At 34.9% G+C, this 18815-nt stretch overlaps 1 protein-coding gene across 8 annotated transcripts in view; it reads left to right on the top strand.

Annotated features, from left to right (window-relative positions):
* Nucleotides 1-18815, top strand: part of LOC117340037 (proline-, glutamic acid- and leucine-rich protein 1-like) — a 43620-nt gene that overhangs the window by 11499 nt on the left and 13306 nt on the right. For 5 of the 8 annotated variants that reach the window (XM_033901792.1, XM_033901788.1, XM_033901791.1 and 2 more), the window contains 7 exons: nt 3088-3162; nt 4346-4393; nt 9348-9404; nt 10990-11037; nt 15905-16048; nt 16807-16831; nt 17211-17408. In XM_033901792.1, coding sequence (XP_033757683.1) covers nt 3088-3162; nt 4346-4393; nt 9348-9404; nt 10990-11037; nt 15905-16048; nt 16807-16831; nt 17211-17408 — 595 coding nt within the window. The remainder of the gene's footprint in view (nt 1-3087; nt 3163-4345; nt 4394-9347; nt 9405-10989; nt 11038-15904; nt 16049-16806; nt 16832-17210; nt 17409-18815) is intronic. The other 3 variants (XM_033901794.1, XM_033901793.1, XM_033901789.1) reach the window with 1 other exon arrangement.

The raw sequence follows: 18815 nt of genomic DNA, 5'->3' as shown, positions 1-18815 counted from the left end.
GTTCAGTGAGGTTCAATTTATTTATTCCAAATGCAACACAGCATATAGGTTAACAGGAGGTAGTCACCAACTACTACAAGGAGACACCGCCTCAAAATGACCCTGGCTGTTCACTGGGCAATAAACCATTAATAAAACAATCAAACTCCATGTAATTGTCACTATTTTTAATACAATAAGTTAGATTAATATGACCTTGAGTGAGTGGTGTATTTTTATGCCTCCGCCATGAAATGGGGCCATATAGTGTTACCTATGTCCATCACATCCTGTGGCATCGCGGTGTGTCCCGTCCTGCCCTGTTGCGTCCCGTCCCATCCCTGCAATGTAACCAGCTAATCTCAGGAACTGATGATGCGATCCTCACAAACTGCATTTATGTCTTACAGATATTTTCTAGTTTTGTGTAGTTTCACAGTTTCATTCCGGACCTGTCTAATGCTCTCTCTGTATCCCCTCTAGATCATAAAATCTGTGGGAACACATTGTAAAGGTAGGATTGGTGTCCTAGGTGACTGTGATGTACACATGTCAGAGATAGCGGCACGATTGTGGAGGAAGTATGCGTCAAGCACTTGTAAATGTGATTTTACATAATATAATATACAACAAGAGGAAGGGAAACTGATTCAAGTTCCCTATACATAAGTCAGATAGTGCGTGAAGTTTACAGTCAAAAAGGCACAGAGAATAAGATTGAGGAAACGAATACATAACAATTATAATTAATACTGAAATGCACTTAACTTTAATTATTTCCTTAATTTAAATTATTTCCTTTCTTTAATGAAAAGCATGGAGTTAAATTCATTCTGTGGAATGATTCATTTGCTAAATAAGGGTGTTTTACCGTATTGAGCATGCCTCAGGGATAATTTACAGGTCAAAGGTGTTTTTTTTTACATAAATTTCTTTGATACCTGACATTACTGACACTGTATGGGTCAATGAGTCAATGTGTTGGAGAGTCAATGAGTATTACTGTATGGGTCAATAAGTCAATGTGTTGGAGAGTCAATGAGTATTACTGTATGGGTCAATGAGTCAATGTGTTGGAGAGTCAATGAGTATTGCTGTATGGGTCAATGAGTCAATGTGTTGGAGAGTCAATGAGTATTGCTGTATGGGTCAATGAGTCAATGTGTTGGAGAGTCAATGAGTATTGCTGTATGGGTCAATGAGTCAATGTGTTGGAGAGTCAATGAGTATTACTGTATGGGTCAATGAGTCAATGTGTTGGAGAGTCAATGAGTATTGCTGTATGGGTCAATGAGTCAATGTGTTGGAGAGTCAATGAGTATTGGTAATGTCCTTGTGGTTGATTGACATCGGCCAGATGTCACAGGATGTCATTTAAGTCACTGATCCTTTAAGTAAGTTTTCATCATATAATACATATATACATATATATAAAAAAAATAATTAAAAGTCAAATATAAGCAATGCAATTTGGAATGTTTAGCTCACCTGGACCGAAGGTCCGGTGAGCTTATGTCATGGTGCGACGTCCATCTTCCGTCCATCCGTCGTCCGTCGTCCGTCGTCCATCAACATTTGTTTCAAATCGCTACTAGTCAAAAAGTTCTTATTGTATTTTGACCCAATTCGGTCAGAAACATCCTTGGCGGAAGGGGATCAGATTTTGCATAAATGGTGACCCCCAAGGAGCCGGAGGGGCAGGGCCCAATAGGGGAAATTTAGGCAATTCCTTTAAATCGCTACTAGTCATAAAGTTATGAATGGATTTGAACCCAATTTGGTCAGAAACATCCTTTGGGGAAGGGGAATAGATTTTGCATAAATGGTGACTTTGACCCATAAGGAGCCAAAGGGGTAGGGGCCAATAGTGGAAATAGAGGCAATTCCTTTAAATCGCTTCTAGTCATTAAGTTATGAATGGATTTGAACCCAATTTGGTCAGAAACATCCTTGGGGGAAGATGAACATATTTTGCATAAATGGTGACTCTGACCCCAAGGGGCCAAAGGTGCGGGGCCCCATAGGGGAAATAGAGATATCTCCCTTAAATCACTACTAGTCATGAAGTTATAAATGCATGATGTGAAAACAATCCTTGAGGTCTTTTAGACCCTTAGAGAGTCTTGACTTCGTTATTTCTTCAAACCAGTTGGGATCCCCACACTATAACCATATATAGCATTGTTGGAGATTGACAAATAAAACAAATTGAACATGAACATTATTTTGATATTTGGTCAAATCCAACCAGGTGAGCAATACAGGCCCCATGGGCCTCTTGTTTTTGTTTTTTTGAAAATGTTTCATTGGTTTCTGACATAGAAGTATCAAATTATATAACACATTTAAATACCAGGTAAGCCTCATTGTATTGATATATCATGAATTTTAAGATTCTATTACTACATGCACAATGTTACATATATATTAGAGAATAAGTGGAAATATTGAAAACTTAAAAATAAATAACGGTTTGGTTTGGAAAAATTGATTTTGAGGATTGACCATAAGTCAGTTTTCATCATATGATACATGTAAAGTGTACTGTATAAAAAAGAATAATAATTAAGCGTCTAATGTTAACAATGTTTTTTTTGTTTTTTTTTGTTTTTTTTTTGTTTTTTGTTTTTAATTTTTCATTGGTTTCTGACATTTAATTAAGCATCATTATATTGATATGTCATGAAGTTTAAGATTCTATTACCACATAACATATATCAATGAATTAAAGAATAAGTGGAAATCTTGAAAACTTGAAAATAAATAAAGGTTTGGTAAAAGCATGAAATTTTATTGGATTTTAAGGATTGACCATTACGTACTCCATCAATTAAATTCAGAATGACTCAATATATTGTGCAACCCTGTCTTTTGGGGGATAATCAGTCAGAATTGTTTCTTAAGCTATTATGTATTTTCAAATCTAATAATTTTGGGGACAAATTGATTGTTAATAACACTACTGTCAGTGATTTGTATATTTGTCATCTGCTCATAATTTCTGTCAAAAACTTTTTCTCTGGCAGATTCCATAATCAAACATGGATATTTTTGTAAATGTTTGTTATGCTAAAGTTTTTGACAAATTTTAACCATTGTTTGTTGCAGTCTGTGACATCAGATGATGGAGACATCTACAACGAAGCTGATGTTGGTGAAGTGTACCAAGAGTGTGAGCCTGAGGTAAGGTCAATAGGTCAAACACAAGGTCACACGCAAGGTCACACGCAAGGTCATACTCAAGGTTAATGTAGTATGTCCAGTGACCAGGTCAGACATTACATGAGGCTTCAAGGTCATTCACAAGGTGATATTCTCAAGGTCACTGAACCGAACACATTATTATCAAGCCAAGCACATAGGTTATATATACTTACATTACAATATATCTTCATCTCTGAAATCCAAGGGTGACAGTCTCAATTTGTTATCTTGTTACAGAGACTGTAGGTGAACTCAACCCCAGGAATTTTAGGATATATTGTCCTAAGATCAAAAGAAGTTTGTTTTAGGTCTGCCATCATATGCCATGTCTGTAAATAATTTATCTGTTCAAACTCTTCTTTTAAGCAATTTAGAGATAAAGTTTTGCAGGAACTTTCCATGGCGAAGTAGGATGAATCACACATGTTGGTGATATGATCTTTTGACCTCTTGTATTTGTTGCCAGTAATTGGCCTATTTAAACAAAATGTGTAATTTATTGTCACAGTAGTCTTAATATTTACAAAATAACATTAAGACAATAGTTATTAGCTCACCTGCCCGAAGGCGTCAACTTTTTCATTTAAACAACTTCTTGATAACCAAAAGGCCCAGGGACTTGATATTAGGCCTGGGATGAAGGGCTACCAAGTTTGTTCAAATAAGTGACCTTTACTTTCATTCAAGGTCACATGGGTCAAATAGGCTATAATCTTCAAACAACTTCTTCTTAATCAAGAGGCCCAAGTACTGGATGTTGGGCCTGTCTTTAGCATTCGTGGGTGTAGGACTACCAAGTTTGTTCAAATGAATGACCTTGACATATATTCAAGGTCACAGGGTTGAAATAGGATTAAATCTTTACACAATACTTTTGCGATAGACCTGAATATTAGGCCAATAGTATGCTGGAATGAAGGACTAGAAAATTTATTGACATGAATAAACCTTGCTTACTCTGATATTTGAATAAAATGGTAATCAGCATAGTATCTGTAGAAATGACCTCAATCAACTTCAAATTTGCTGTAGAGCCAGGTGAGTGATACAGGCCCATTGGGCCTCCTGTTTGTTTTGCATTAATGAATGAGTACTTGTTTTACCATTGTTTCAGCTAATTAATATATAATCGTTATGATAAAGTATGTAACCCCTATTTCAGCAAGATGATTATGATCAATTTGAGTACCAGGAGGATTCCGACTCGGAGGTTGATATTTTTTTTCTGTTTTTTTTTTTCCTCTGTTCTAAACCCTTTCTCTCACATATGGTATACCATGGTTTGCTGTGTAACATTATTTGTGTATATGTGGAGCTATTTAAAGCCTCTCTTTCATTGCTGTTGGACATCTTGTGCTGACATTTCTGTAATGGACTAATTACAGCGGAACCGCTTATTTGCATATGCTTTTTCCAGATGAAAATATGCAAATAAGCGCAGTATTCAAATCAGCAGAGTTGGGACTTGTCTTGATGTGTGCATCGTCAGGTAGACATCAAAATGTGCACTAGATGCATGCTAAAATTAATAAAAAGCATTTTACATCTTTGCAAGAATAATAAATGTTTAGTATGAATTAAAAAATGAATTAATTGGAATGTAATTTTGATTGAATGGTGAGCATGAATTGCATTGTTTACATTTTGACCTGGCCGATACCGATACACACGTAGATCGCATTTGTTGAAGATGCAGACGATGTTCAATGTCATCTTTGTGATGTCATGATTAAGTTTTGGTGAGTTTTAGTAAAAAGTGAAAATTGCTTTTTTGCTGTTACGCTTAAAAATTGGGCAGGGCTTCAGTGCCTTATACAAAGAATCTAGCTTAGTATTCTGAATTTTTGTACCATTCCCATGACTGCCGAATTTCTACAAAATGAATAGCATTTTAAACTTCAAATGGAGTTTTACAAAATTCTCTCTGAATACATCAATTTCATTGGTCAGATATATATAGTGTTTGTATTGTAAACTTCTTGTTTCTTTTATAAAAAAAATCATTCTACGAAAAAATGTTTTAGAAATATAAATAACAATTTAATCAGTATGATATTTCTTCTTCGTTCTAATCAGGTACAAAAACATTTAATAACATAAAAAGTAATTGATATGTTAATATTTTGTTCATTTCATTGTTCTTTTTGTAGACTTGTTAAATATATATACCATGAAATGTCACAAAACAAGATATGCCTGAATGAGTTCCGCATATTTAGTGAAAATTCTCTCCACACATTTTACAGTAATGATCTAATAGGGCTCAATAAATCACATAGTTCAGTATATAGCTACTTACAGTGTATTTAAACCATAGCCATTGATGCAGTCAGCCATTTTATGACCTGTTAATGTCATAACTTACTGGTAGTATTTTAGTCAAAGCTGTGAAATTCAGCAAGTGTTTTTTTAAAGAAATTTTTAAAAAATTCATGATGTACGTACTTCAAAAGTTGTTATATTTGTACATCTGTTTAAAAAAAGAAATGGAGAGGACAAATTTTTGGTTGGTTTAATTGTTAACATCATATCAATTTAACAGTCAATACCATATATATTTTTATCAACAGCTATGGTCATTTAAGGAGGCCTCCCCTGTGTATGATATGCATGCTTTAATTATGATGAGTGTGTGTGTGTGTTTTTGGAGGATGTGGTATGTTTATGTTTAGCTTGTGCTGATGCCGACTTTATAGTGTTACCTCACTGAAGTATACTACTGAAGACACCTAGCAGGACACACCACCTGGTCACATTATACTGATAATATTGGGCAAACTAGTTATCCCACTCCAAAAATGCAACTACCATTCTTATAGACTCTTGATATGTCCGAGGCTTGTCTTGAGGCAGTAATTACCAGTTTTAGAGACTCTGCTAAAACTAGAGTAAAGACTGCTGATTATATATGATATGAATTAAAAATGTTCAAACACTTTTTTCTTGAACATGTTCATCTCAACTTACAATGTGTAAGGTTTTACAAATTGAGAATTTAGTTTTGAGCACTCCTAAGTTATTTGTTTTCAGAACTGTTGGAAAATATTTTGAAGTTTGAAAAAAAGACAATATTTGAAATCTCATCTTTTAGTTTAGACTTCAGTTGATCAGTTTGATGTGCCCAATGAAAGCTTAGCCTACTATAGTAGTAGGTGATTTGTAATATTAACATTGATTTTTTGGCTTAAGTGCCTTAAGAAGTACATTTATAGATAAGGCTATAGATATTTATAGATAAGGCTAAGTTATAGATATTGACTCTAAAAAATTCATTCTTCCAGTTCTGTCAGATCCAAAACATTATCATTTTGTAAATTGTAATAAAATGTGTATTTACGAAATCAGAAAGTAATATATTACATTATAACATTATGTAATATGTATATAACATTATTTGAATATGTAATATGTTACATTATCACAATGTGTAATATAATACATTATTGCAATTTGTTAAATATTACATTATTACAATATGTTATATATGACATTATCAAAATATGCAATTTATATTACATTATTACAATATGTGATATATTATATTATTACAATGTATAATATATTACATTATTACAATGTATAATATATTACATTATTACAATATGTAATATAATACATTATTACAACATTACGATCATTATATATATTCAATACTATTTATTATATTGTCATATGCCACACCTGTCAGAATGCCACTGCAACATGTTATTGATATAGCATGTCACATGTATCTGTTTCTATCATAAGTAACTTACCAAATAAGATAATCCTTTAAAACATCTTATTGTCTTCAACAATAATGTTCTAAACATACTTAGCCAATCTAATTAAAATTAGACTTGTAATTTCCGCTCCTCTACAATACTTTACGATAGACTTCATTACAAGATCTAACGATACCCTGTAGAAGGTCATCTCAGCATTTCCTTTGAGCTTCAAATATAAGCCAATGTTAACTGGTCAATGACGTCATGAATCAACCAATGACAAACAGTCTTATACGAGCCTTCGGTTTTTGTCTCCTTAGTATTTTCGACTCAATTCAGCACTTGATTTGAAATACATGTACGCAAAATTTCATAAACATAACTGCATTATGTTAATGGCCACGGTAATAAAAATATTGCTAATCCTCTGGACGTTAAATTGAAAGAAGAACAGAAAACGATTAAACAATATCTCGTGGACAGGACGGATTGTGTTGCCAACTGGATTTTGAAAATCGTTAACTTACACGTTATGATTATACAGTAATCCCTTTCAAACTAATTTTTTTCACGAGGCTGTTGCCTTAACTGTCTATCTCTCGTATGATGAAGGAAAAAGCAAACGGACAGCAGAAGTTTGTTAAATTATCAATTTGGAAATTACAAGTCTAATTTTAATTAGATTGCAGACTTAGCTGATGAAGATGTTAAAAGTTTATATCAAGTTTTCAGATCTAGTATTATTTTACTTTCTTCAGTACTTAAAAGATTTCATTGAATCCTTGTTTTGTGTCTTTTAACATGCTAGCTCTGTACTGTAGTGTGTCCTAGTCCATACTATAGACTGGCCACCGGCCCCTTATAAGTTTTCTGTAAAGAATTGCTCCTGGATAGCTATTTCTAATACTGAATTATCTCCTCTAGTTTGAAACTTAGAATCATATAGCCCAGAGACCAATTATAAAGCTCAATTTTGTTTACAATTTTAGTATTCTAAAGGCAGGGGGCCAGTTTAATTCCAATGCCACCTCATTTCATATCCAGGTTGAAACACTCAATAGCTTTATCTCTTCTTGTACATGTCTTGTAAAGAGATTTTTTCAACAATATTTGTGGTCTCAAAAAGAAACAATTGAAAAAGCAATCCTGCAAAATCATTCTTCTTTTGATAATAACTCTTCCTCATCTGATAGTAGATTTAGTAAGACTGGAAATAATGGATATCAGGAATCTGGACTTTAAATTTTTTTCTTAGCTCTGTTCGTTTCTCAAAAAGTTATATTATTCCAACCAAACCTGAAATATAGTTGCATTGTTAATTTAAATTTTCACTATTTTTTTTCAGTTTAAAAAACTTAGATTGTGTGAAATTCATATAAAGTCTTTATTGCTTTTCCAATTGATTTACAAATCAGTTTATTGCTAAATTGGAATGAATTCTATATAAAATCATATAGCTAATGTTTTTAATTCTCAATTTTAAGAAAGAGTGATTTTTTTTAGTTTTTTGTTTTGTTTGGGGTTTTTTTGTAAAAAATTACATATCTAGATGAAATTTGAGAATAAATGATTTTGTCAACTTTGATATTTGTTTTGCAATTCATCAATATTTACACATGTCTGTAATATATACAGGGTATTAACATCATCCTATTAAGTGGTTTTTGAAAAAAAATACTGGAATTTTAGTTAATTTTGGAGTTTTCTTAAAAGGTACTACATGTACAATTGTATATTGTCAAAACAGAACAGGCGAGACATATAAGTACATGTAATTCTTGTTCCATCCCTTATTCCTAAGAAATTGACCTTTAGCGTAGTCAGTATTAGTAAACATGTAGTTACATTTGTTCACAGATGCATTGTACATACAGTTACAGCATTTGTTGGTTTCCAGAGTTGCTATGAAAGGCTCCTATATTAGGACTGACTGTTCAATTATACAAACACATCATCTGAAAATATTGACATTTACTATCACAAATCTATCTGAATGAGTGTCAAATTTAATAAAATTTGATAATATTTTCTATATATACTATATACATACAGTATTTATCGGCAAATAAGCCCTTGTCTACAAATATATATAAGCTTGTCTACAAATAAGCTTCCTCTAAATTTGCAGAATCATCAGTTTAAGATATATTACATACTTAGTATTCACTCTATATGAATTCAGGGAATGCTTTTCAATATGTTTATTTTTTTTTAAATTACTTCTTCAGATATTTTATGAAAACGGTGTAAAGTTATCTCCCTTTAGGGTTGCGTTGTAGTATTGTTTTTGGAGATAGGCAACATAATTTCTTCATTATCAAAAAAAGCTATAAAGTATATCATGAGTTAATCAATTCAGAAAATTAATTAATGTCTCTATGACAATGATATATTGACACACAAAGTAAGTTGCTGTTTCTTCTGTACCTGACATTGTAATGTTATTTATCTCCACAGCAAGAGGAGTATTCAGAGTTTGATGTTGGAGCTGAAGTGGAGGAGGAGCCACAGGAGGTATAAACTTATACAGACATTTATCACATACAGTACATTTAAGCATTGAACGGCTTTCAGTTGGCATTCATAGTCAATATGAATGCCAACTGAAAGCCGTTCAATGCTTATATTTACCATCTGCGATTTTTTATTTGTCGTGCGATTTTTTTTTGAAATTTTCAAATTCAAATTTCATTGTTGGCAGTTCATAAGCTGGTGAACTCGCAACTGAATTGGTAGGGTTATATAGTGGCAGTGCCATACAATGGTAAATATACCATAATTATCCTCAAATAAGCCCATGTCTGGTAATACACCTACCATATTATATCTGTAGCAGTTAGGTAAGAAATAAATGATAAATGCTACATGTATTGCATTGTCTTACAATAAACCCATCAACGTAAGTCCAAGTTGAGCCCCTGAGCTGCGATTGCTTCAGTCAATTTGTGCGTCTGCCACGTAACCTCAGGTGAAGATCCTAAGTGTGTGGTTCGACGTTCCCTACCAATGTCGGTTTGTGTCTCGGGGAAGCTGAGAAACGGGACCAGACTGTTGTGATTGTGTCCTTGGGCAAGACACTTTACTTTACCCTTATGGCTCTGGATGGCATGCAACAGACTTCCTTCCTATATGTTGTTCAGTGAGGTAGACACCAACTACAACAAGATGACCCTATTTCAAAATGAACTTTGCTGTTCACGTGGCAATAAACCCAGCAAAACAAAGCCCCTGGGCTTATTTCAGAACCCCTTGCTTTGAGTCCAGGTTTATGTGGGCTTATTTGGGGATAAATATGGTACTTAACAAGGCACCAGTTGTGAGATACTTTGAACAGTCATGTTGTCAGTGTACTTTCATCACCAAACTACTTATTGTTGTATACTTAATTGAAGGTGAAATAATAAAATCTGATAATTTCAGTAAAACTGTCAAAATTTGTTTGGCTATATCATTATTATAAGTTTTTATATTTGTTTTCTTTTCTATTATTGTACATGCATGTCCTTCAATTTTCTGTCGCTAGATATATATATGAAGTATATATTAAACATGTTATACAACATGTAACTGAATCAATATATGTTTTGTTCTGTCAGTTTATTACAGTTATTATCTATATTATATATATGTAACCAGTATATTGCATATTATTTAAAGATGCTACATTGCTGTCAGTGTGTACAATACTTCTCACAAAAAGACAGAAAATGCCAAAAATAGCATCCTCGGTATAGAAATGTATCTTATTGATATAAACAAGGGGAAAAAATAATAACAGCATCAGAATTATTATTGCTTATAACACTGAAAGTTATATGGAAAATATTAAGGTCATGCAAGAAAAAATTCTTTGGGATTCAATTAATTATTTATGTAAATTTGAAAGTTTAAGATGAAAAGAGAAGTTCAGCCTTTTGGAGGGTTGTAATAGTGTAAAGGTGACAAACCCAATAAACAAACAAAAAAACAAAATCTTGTTTTCATTCGATCATAATTACTTTTTGTTGGCAATGTAGCAACTTTAGATAAATGCTAGAATCATGACAATGAGACATATATGATGGCTGAATTATTGCTGCCCATGTATTCCCCCCTCTAGACCTATGACGATTTTGATATCCATGCCGACCAGCAGGACACCTATGAGGTAAAGACATTCTTGATTGATTAGCTTAATTATATATGAGTTCTTGAATTCTTAAAATCAAGATTAAATGATAAAAGCTAATTTTATAACATTTTCATTTTACACTGACAGGTAACATGTTATGCAGGCTTATCTCACAACATTTATAATCCTTTTGTGAATTTTTCTGTGATATCTTAATGTTTTTGCTGTAATGCTTTTCAATATTGTTTAGTATCACATTGGTCAGTTTTCTTAATAGAATTGTGTTTTAAATTAGAAAAAGTTGTTTTTATTTGATGAATGTAGCAATGAATATTTCATGTGATCATTGGATGGTTGATTACAATGTAGATACAATTTATACTAGGAAATGGTTTATGAAGATTTTTATTTACCAGGTTGTTTTCCATAAAGAGGCAGAATCCATCCAAACAGTTAATAATGTACATTACTGTGCATACTGTTTCTGTTGATAAATCAGTATAAATAATGAAAGAATGATTAAAAAAAAAAAAAAAAGTAAAAAGAAAAAAAAACAGACAAAACCAAATGGTCTTGACACCAATATCCATACCTAGATTGTTATAAATGTACATTTTTTATTACGATAATTGTATTTTAGACATAATTTTTCAGTACATATGACCCATGGATAGGAGATTCTGCCAAGTCCTTCTAATAAATATTAGTATTGTTGATGCATGGTTATTCTAGATGTTTAGCTAGTACATTTCTCTGCTAGGCTGTATGGCCAGATCTTAGATTTTAGATAAAATGAAACCTGACTTTACCGACAATAATGTGGGCTGTCAGTAAAATCAGTTTGTCAGTAAAGTCAGTGTGTCAGTAAAGTCAGGCTGTCAGTAAAGTCAGGCTGTCAGTAAAGTCAGGCTGCAGTAAAGTCAGTGTGTCAGTAAAGTCAGTGTGTCAGTAAAGTCAGGCTGTCAGTAAAGTCAGGCTGTCAGTAAAGTAAAGTCAGGCTGTCGGTAAAGTCAGTGTGTCAGTAAAGTCAGGCTGTCAGTAAAGTCAGGCTGTCAGTAAAGTCAGTGTGTCAGTAAAGTCAGGCTGTCAGTAAAGTCAGACTGTCAGTAAAGTCAGTGTGTCAGTAAAGTCAGTGTGTCAGTAAAGTCAGGCTGTCAGTAAAGTCAGGCTGTCGGTAAAGTCAGTGTGTCAGTAAAGTCAGTGTGTCAGTAAAGTCAGGCTGTCAGTAAAGTCAGGCTGTCAGTAAAGTCAGTGTGTCAGTAAAGTCAGTGTGTCAGTAAAGTCAGGCTGTCAGTAAAGTCAGTTTGTCAGTAAAGTCAGTGTGTCAGTAAAGTCAGTGTGTCAGTAAAGTCAGTGTGTCAGTAAAATCAGGCTGTCGGTAAAGTCAGTGTGTCGGTAAAGTCAGTGTGTCGGTAAAGTCAGTGTGTCGGTAAAGTCAGGCTGTCAGTAAAGTCAGTGTGTCAGTAAAGTCAGTGTGTCAGTAAAGTCAGGCTGTCAGTAAAGTCAGTGTGTCAGTAAAGTCAGGCTGTCAGTAAAGTCAGGCTGTCAGTAAAGTCAGTGTGTCAGTTAAGTCAGTGTGTCAGTAAAGTCAGGCTGTCAGTAAAGTCAGGCTGTCGGTAAAGTCAGTGTGTCAGTAAAGTCAGGCTGTCAGTAAAGTCAGGCTGTCAGTAAAGTCAGTGTGTCAGTAAAGTCAGTGTATCAGTAAACTCAGTATGTCAGTAAAGTCAGTTTGGCAGTAAAGTCAGGCTGTCAGTAAAGTCAGACTGTCAGTAAAGTCAGTGTGTCAGTAAAGTCAGGCTGTCGGTAAAGTCAGTGTGTCAGTAAAGTCAGTTTGGCAGTAAAGTCAGTCTGTCAGTAAAGTCAGACTGTCAGTAAAGACAGTGTGTCAGTAAAGTCAGTGTGTCAGTAAAGTCAGGCTGTCAGTAAAGTCAGTGTGTCAGTAAAGTCAGACTGTCAGTAAAGTCAGTATGTCAGTAAAGTCAGACTGTCGGTAAAGTCAGTTTGGCAGTAAAGTCAGGCTGTCAGTAAAGTCAGTGTGTCAGTAAAGTCAGTGAGTAAAGTCAGTGTGTCAGTTAAGTCAGTGTGTCAGTAAAGTCAGGCTGTCGGTAAAGTCAGGCTGTCGGTAAAGTCAGGCTGTCAGTTAAGTCAGTGTGTCAGTAAAGTCAGTGTGTCAGTAAAGTCACTGTGTCGGTAAAGTCAGTGTGTCAGTAAAGTCAGGCTGTCAGTAAAGTCAGGCTGTCGGTAAAGTCAGGCTGTCAGTAAAGTCAGTGTGTCAGTAAAGTCAGTGTGTCAGTTAAGTCAGTGTTTGATCCTGTCACATTTCTGATGGATTTGGTCAGATGATACAGGATGTCGTTAAAGCCAGTTGTCGGTTAAGTCAGGTTTCATTGTATTACTTTATTTTTGAGCTTAACATTGATGATCATCATACTACTCAGCCAGTAATCGCTGGAGGTTTTATAAATTCAATGTGCTTTAAATTAAAATTCGATAAAAAGTTACACTTGAATAATTCTAAAAAAAAAGTACAAATTTATTAATAAATGAGTTGTTTTTTTTCGGGGAGGGGATATATCATTCCGTTTATATGTGTCACATGTGTTATCATATGTTTGTCTGGTCACCTTATGTCAGCTCTTTAGGGACTTGATTTTGATAAAACTTCCAAATAACGGTCAAGTATAAGAACGCCTCAGTCAAGTTCGTGTGTCGGGTGCCAAAATCTAGGACTAGGTCACTGTTACTATTTATAGAAAATCTTTGTCAGCACTCTAGTGACTTCATAATTGCAATGATTTTTATCAAATCATTTATTGATTCATGAGAACACCTCAAGGCAGTTTGTGTTTCAATGTGCCAAGGTCGAGGACAAGGTCACTGTTACTATTTATAGAAAATCTTTTGTTATCACTCGAGCCACTTAATTTTCCTCTACAACATCTTAGTTATCAACATTTCACTTTTAAGTTTTGCGTTTAGTTCTGTTTCTGAAAAAGTTTAAGTCAGATTTTAACCAAACTTGGTATGTAGCTAGATCTCATAGCAGACATCTGGGCATACCCCTCATATACAGAATACAATTTAGAATTTATGGTCAAGTGATGCTGGAAACTTTTATTAGAAACCTCAGATATTGAGAAATCAACATGGCATTTTCCATTTCATTTACAAATTAGTTCATAGTAGAAACGATTCCGTAATACATTAGATAAAGTGTGCTCTTTACTCTTCAGGAGAGTGTTTTTTGGTTAAAAATTCCATATTTTAGGTCAGTTTTGAGAATTAGTGTTCTCACAAAATGTGTGATTTTTATAGTGCGATGCATTATTTACAAGTCTATGAGGTATACAGTACAAGTCTATGAGGTATACAGTACAAGTCTATGAGGTATACAGTACAAGTCTATGAGGTATACAGTACAAGTCTATGAGGTATACAGTACAAGTCTATGAGGTATACAGTACAAGTCTATGAGGTATACAGTACAAGTCTATGAGGTATACAGTACAAGTCTATGAGGTATACAGTACAAGTCTATGAGGTATACAGTACAAGTCTATGAGGTATACAGTACAAGTCTATGAGGTATACAGTACAAGTCTATGAGGTATACAGTACAAGTCTATGAGGTATACAGTACAAGTCTATGAGGTATACAGTACAAGTCTATGAGGTATACAGTACAAGTCTATGAGGTATACAGTACAAGTCTATGAGGTATACAGTACAAGTCTATGAGGTATACAGTACAAGTCTATGAGGTATACAGTACAAGTCTATGAGGTATACAGTATATATGTATATACAGTATATATGCTAACATTTTGACTATTACTTTATTAGGAAGGTGGGGCGGCCGAGTGGTAACATATTTACTTTTAATCAAGGCAGCTGGGTTTTGATTCCCCGATTGGATTTGAAAAGGTATGGGGTCACCTGCCCAATCGCGGGTTTTCCCGAGGTACTCTGGTTTCCTCCCACAGTATGACCCCTCGTGCACTTCCAATCTGGGCCAACAAGAGTGCATGATCAAAATAAATTGATGTAACTTGTTTATCACTTATTTTTAAATAAACAGTTTAAATTTTTGTCACTTTATTCACGTTTGATTGGTTGTTTTTGGAGAGAAAAATATACAGAAATTTGAGTGAATTTTGGAGTTTGCTTAAAACTGACTTTACTAATTACATGTAATATTTGTTAAGCTAATTTTGAGCAAGCTTCATATATTTGTCAAGTGTGAGAAACCTGGGGCAGGTTGACCTCTGGCCTTATTGCAGGATATTTCAGCGTGTATAAATAGCATGTGAGGGGATTTGTATCACTTGTCTTGCAATGCATTTAATCTTATATTCTCATCTTCGACCTGAAATTGTATATTCATCATTTACAAAACAAATTCAGTCATAATCTAAGTGATTAGATTGATGGAACGTGCATCCACACTAAGTTCAGAGGTTCCGAGGGTTGATCTTTGGTGATTATATAGTTCAGTTGGTGAACGTCTGTCTGTAGTAAGTTCCGAGGTTCCGAGGGTTGATCTTTGGTGATTAGATAGTTCAGTTGGTGAACGTCTGTCTGTAGTAAGTTCCGAGGTTCCGAGGGTTGATCTTTGGTGATAAGATAGTCCCGTTAGTGAACGTCTGTCTGTAGTAAGTTCCGAGGTTCCGAGGGTTGATCTTGGGTGATCATATAGTTGAGTTGGTAGAACACCTATCTATATAGTTTAGAGGTTCCAAGAATTGATCTCAGAATTGTTTTCCCAAATCTTCAAATTCTCAACACTAGTGAACTGTTTTGACTAAGAAAGGAGCTAAAAAAAATAAATTCTATATTTCTAAGCTACAGTGTATAACCAATAAATATGGATCAAGAGTTGAAATATGGACTGTTTTCACACTAGATATCTGATGATGTGACAGACGAAGTTTATCAGGAGATGGCAGAGGCTGATCCGCTCCCTCCTCCTCCCCCTTCAAGACCCATCCCACAACCCCCCAAAAATGCCTCCCCTGCACCCCCTCCCCCTCCTCCACCACAGAGCAAGGTAAGTTTCCTACAACAGAAATCTCATTTATTTTACTTATGCTAGGTAATGAGGAAATTTCATCTAGGGCGGTGATTTACAGATTGTATTAAAATTCAAATTTAAATCTTTAAAAAAATGTTTGACCTTGCCCAGCAGAATTGTGTGACAATAGATAGAAGAGTTCAAGGTTTGCATGTCTACAACATAATATTTTATATAACCGATGTGATGATATTATGTATATAATGTATCTTATTCACAATTATCATGTACATGTATATCTACTTTTTATTGCCTCAATATTAATGCATGTTATATCATTGGGAATCTGAAAATTTAATCAAAGGTCTGAATTTAATGTTTTCATGCAAAGCTATAAGCTTCTATAAAGTCAATTTGGAAGGTGCTGTGATTCAGTTAAAAAACCACCATGTTAAATACACTAGATTTCTGTTTTCTATGAAGTACATCTTTGGTATCATTAATTACATTATGACGTTAAATAATATATTTTAAATGTTTTCATATTAGTTTTGGTATTTGATTGGTATTAAACAGTAAAAATAAGTCTCAATTGACCAGACAAATTTTGTTATGTACAATAGGTACGTAGATGACTTACTGTACCAGTTGTATTGGCATGTTACCCTCCTGTTGTGCTATTTTAGTGTAGTAAATAAATAGCTGTGCTAATAAAGGAGAGTTTTGTAGTGCTTGCTTGCATGCTGAATTGTTTGTCAGGGGAGGTAATTAATGGTGGTATGATTATTTCACAGAGAGCCCCATTAGAGAAGAAGCCGGGTAAGTGTGGAGTGTAGTCTACAGTTACATCTTCCTGTCTAAACCTTCAGTTAAGGAAATAATTTTTCTTAAGACCTTCTTGGCAAAAAGGAAAATTTGCTGCACAAGATACATGACTAAGAACTTTTAAGCATATCTGAAATTTGATTGGTGCAAAATTAAATGCTTTTATCTGTTAGATAATGAACACCCAAAAAATTTTTTTTGATAAAACAGATAAACTTGTATAAAAATTTTATTTGAAATATCACAATAAACTTTTATCAATACAATTTCACCATAGTAACTGTATACTAAGATAAGTATTTAATTATGATAGTCACAGCCTCCCCAAAAGTTATCTTATGACCTTATCATGATTAGAGTTGTCTCCCTTTAGCTCGACCCAAACCTCCAGCAGTACAGAAGCCAATGGGAGGTGGCCTTGACCTCAGTGAAGTTCTAAAGAAACGTGGAAATCTAAAAAAAGTGGAATCAGCCGAGGAGCGACCAATCAGCTCCAACGATATCAAGGAGTATGCCACTGGGGAGGACGTTCGATCAAAGTTTGAAATATTCAGGCAAAAGGAGGAGGCAGGTCAGTGAAATATATGTAGATAGGAAAGTGCTAGGGTTGATGGTAAGATATGTACATCTGTAAGGATTTCTGGGGTCAATTTGGGGATATTTGTCTATAGGGGTCAGTAGGGATTACTGGGGTCATTGACGATTTGTGTCTATAAGGGTCAGTAGGGATATCTGGGCTATGTGTCCATTTGGGTCAGTTTGGATATAATATCTGGGGTCAGTTTGGGAATATGTGTCTATAAGTGTCAGTAGGGATATCTGGGGTCATTGGGGATATGTGTCCTTAGAGGTCAGTAGGGACAACTGGGGTCATTGACAATTTGTGTCTAAAGGGATCAGTAAGGATATCTAAGGTCATTGGGGATATGTGTCTATAGGGGTCAGTAGGGATATCTAGGGTCATTGGGGATATGTATCTACAAGGGTCAGTAGGGATATCTAGGGTCATTGACGATTTGTGTTTATACGGGTCAGTAGGGATATCTAGGATCATGATGGAGATATGTATCTAAAGGGGCCAGTAGGGATATCTAGGGTCATTGGGGATATGTGTCTATAGAGGTCAGTAGGGATATCTAGGGTCATTGGGGATATGTGTCTATAATGGTCAGTAGGGATATCTAGGGTCATTGGGGATATGTGTCCTTAGAAGTCAGTAGGGATATCTAGGGTCATTGGGGATATGTGTCTATAGGGGTCAGTAGGGATATCTAGGGTCATTGGGGATATGTGTCTATAATGGTCAGTAGGGATATCTAGGGTCATTGGGGATATGTGTCTATAGGGGTCAGTAGGGATATCTGGGGTCATTGATGATTTGTGTTTATAGGGGCCAGTAGGGATATCTGGGGTCATTGACGATTCATGTTTATACGGGTCAGTATGGATATCTGGGGTCATTGGGGATATGTGTCCATAAGGGTCAGTAGGGATATCTAGGGTCATTGGGGATATGTGTCTATAAGGGTCAGTAGGGATATCTAGGGTCATTGGGGATATGTGTCTATAGGGGTCAGTAGGGATATCTGGGGTCATTGATGATTTGTGTTTATAGGGGCCAGTAGGGATATCTGGGGTCATTGACGATTCATGTTTATAAGGGTCAGTATGGATATCTGGGGTCATTGGGGATATGTGTCCATAAGGGTCAGTAGGGATATCTAGGATTATGATAGGGATATGTATCTAAAGGGGCCAGTAGGGATATCTGGGGTCATTGACGATTTGTGTTTATACGGGTCAGTAGGGATATCTAGGGTCATTGGGGATATGTATCTACAAGGGTCAGTAGGGATATCTAGGGTCATTGGGGATATGTGTCTATAGAGGTCAGTAGGGATATCTAGGGTCATTGATGATTTGTGTCTATAAGGGTCAGTATGGATATCTAGGTTCATTGGGGATATGTGTCTATAAG

The sequence above is a fragment of the Pecten maximus genome, chromosome 12 (genome assembly GCF_902652985.1).
Source record: "Pecten maximus chromosome 12, xPecMax1.1, whole genome shotgun sequence".
In the NCBI taxonomy this organism is placed as follows: domain Eukaryota; kingdom Metazoa; phylum Mollusca; class Bivalvia; order Pectinida; family Pectinidae; genus Pecten; species Pecten maximus.
This window is presented reverse-complemented; position numbering and strand designations above follow the sequence as displayed.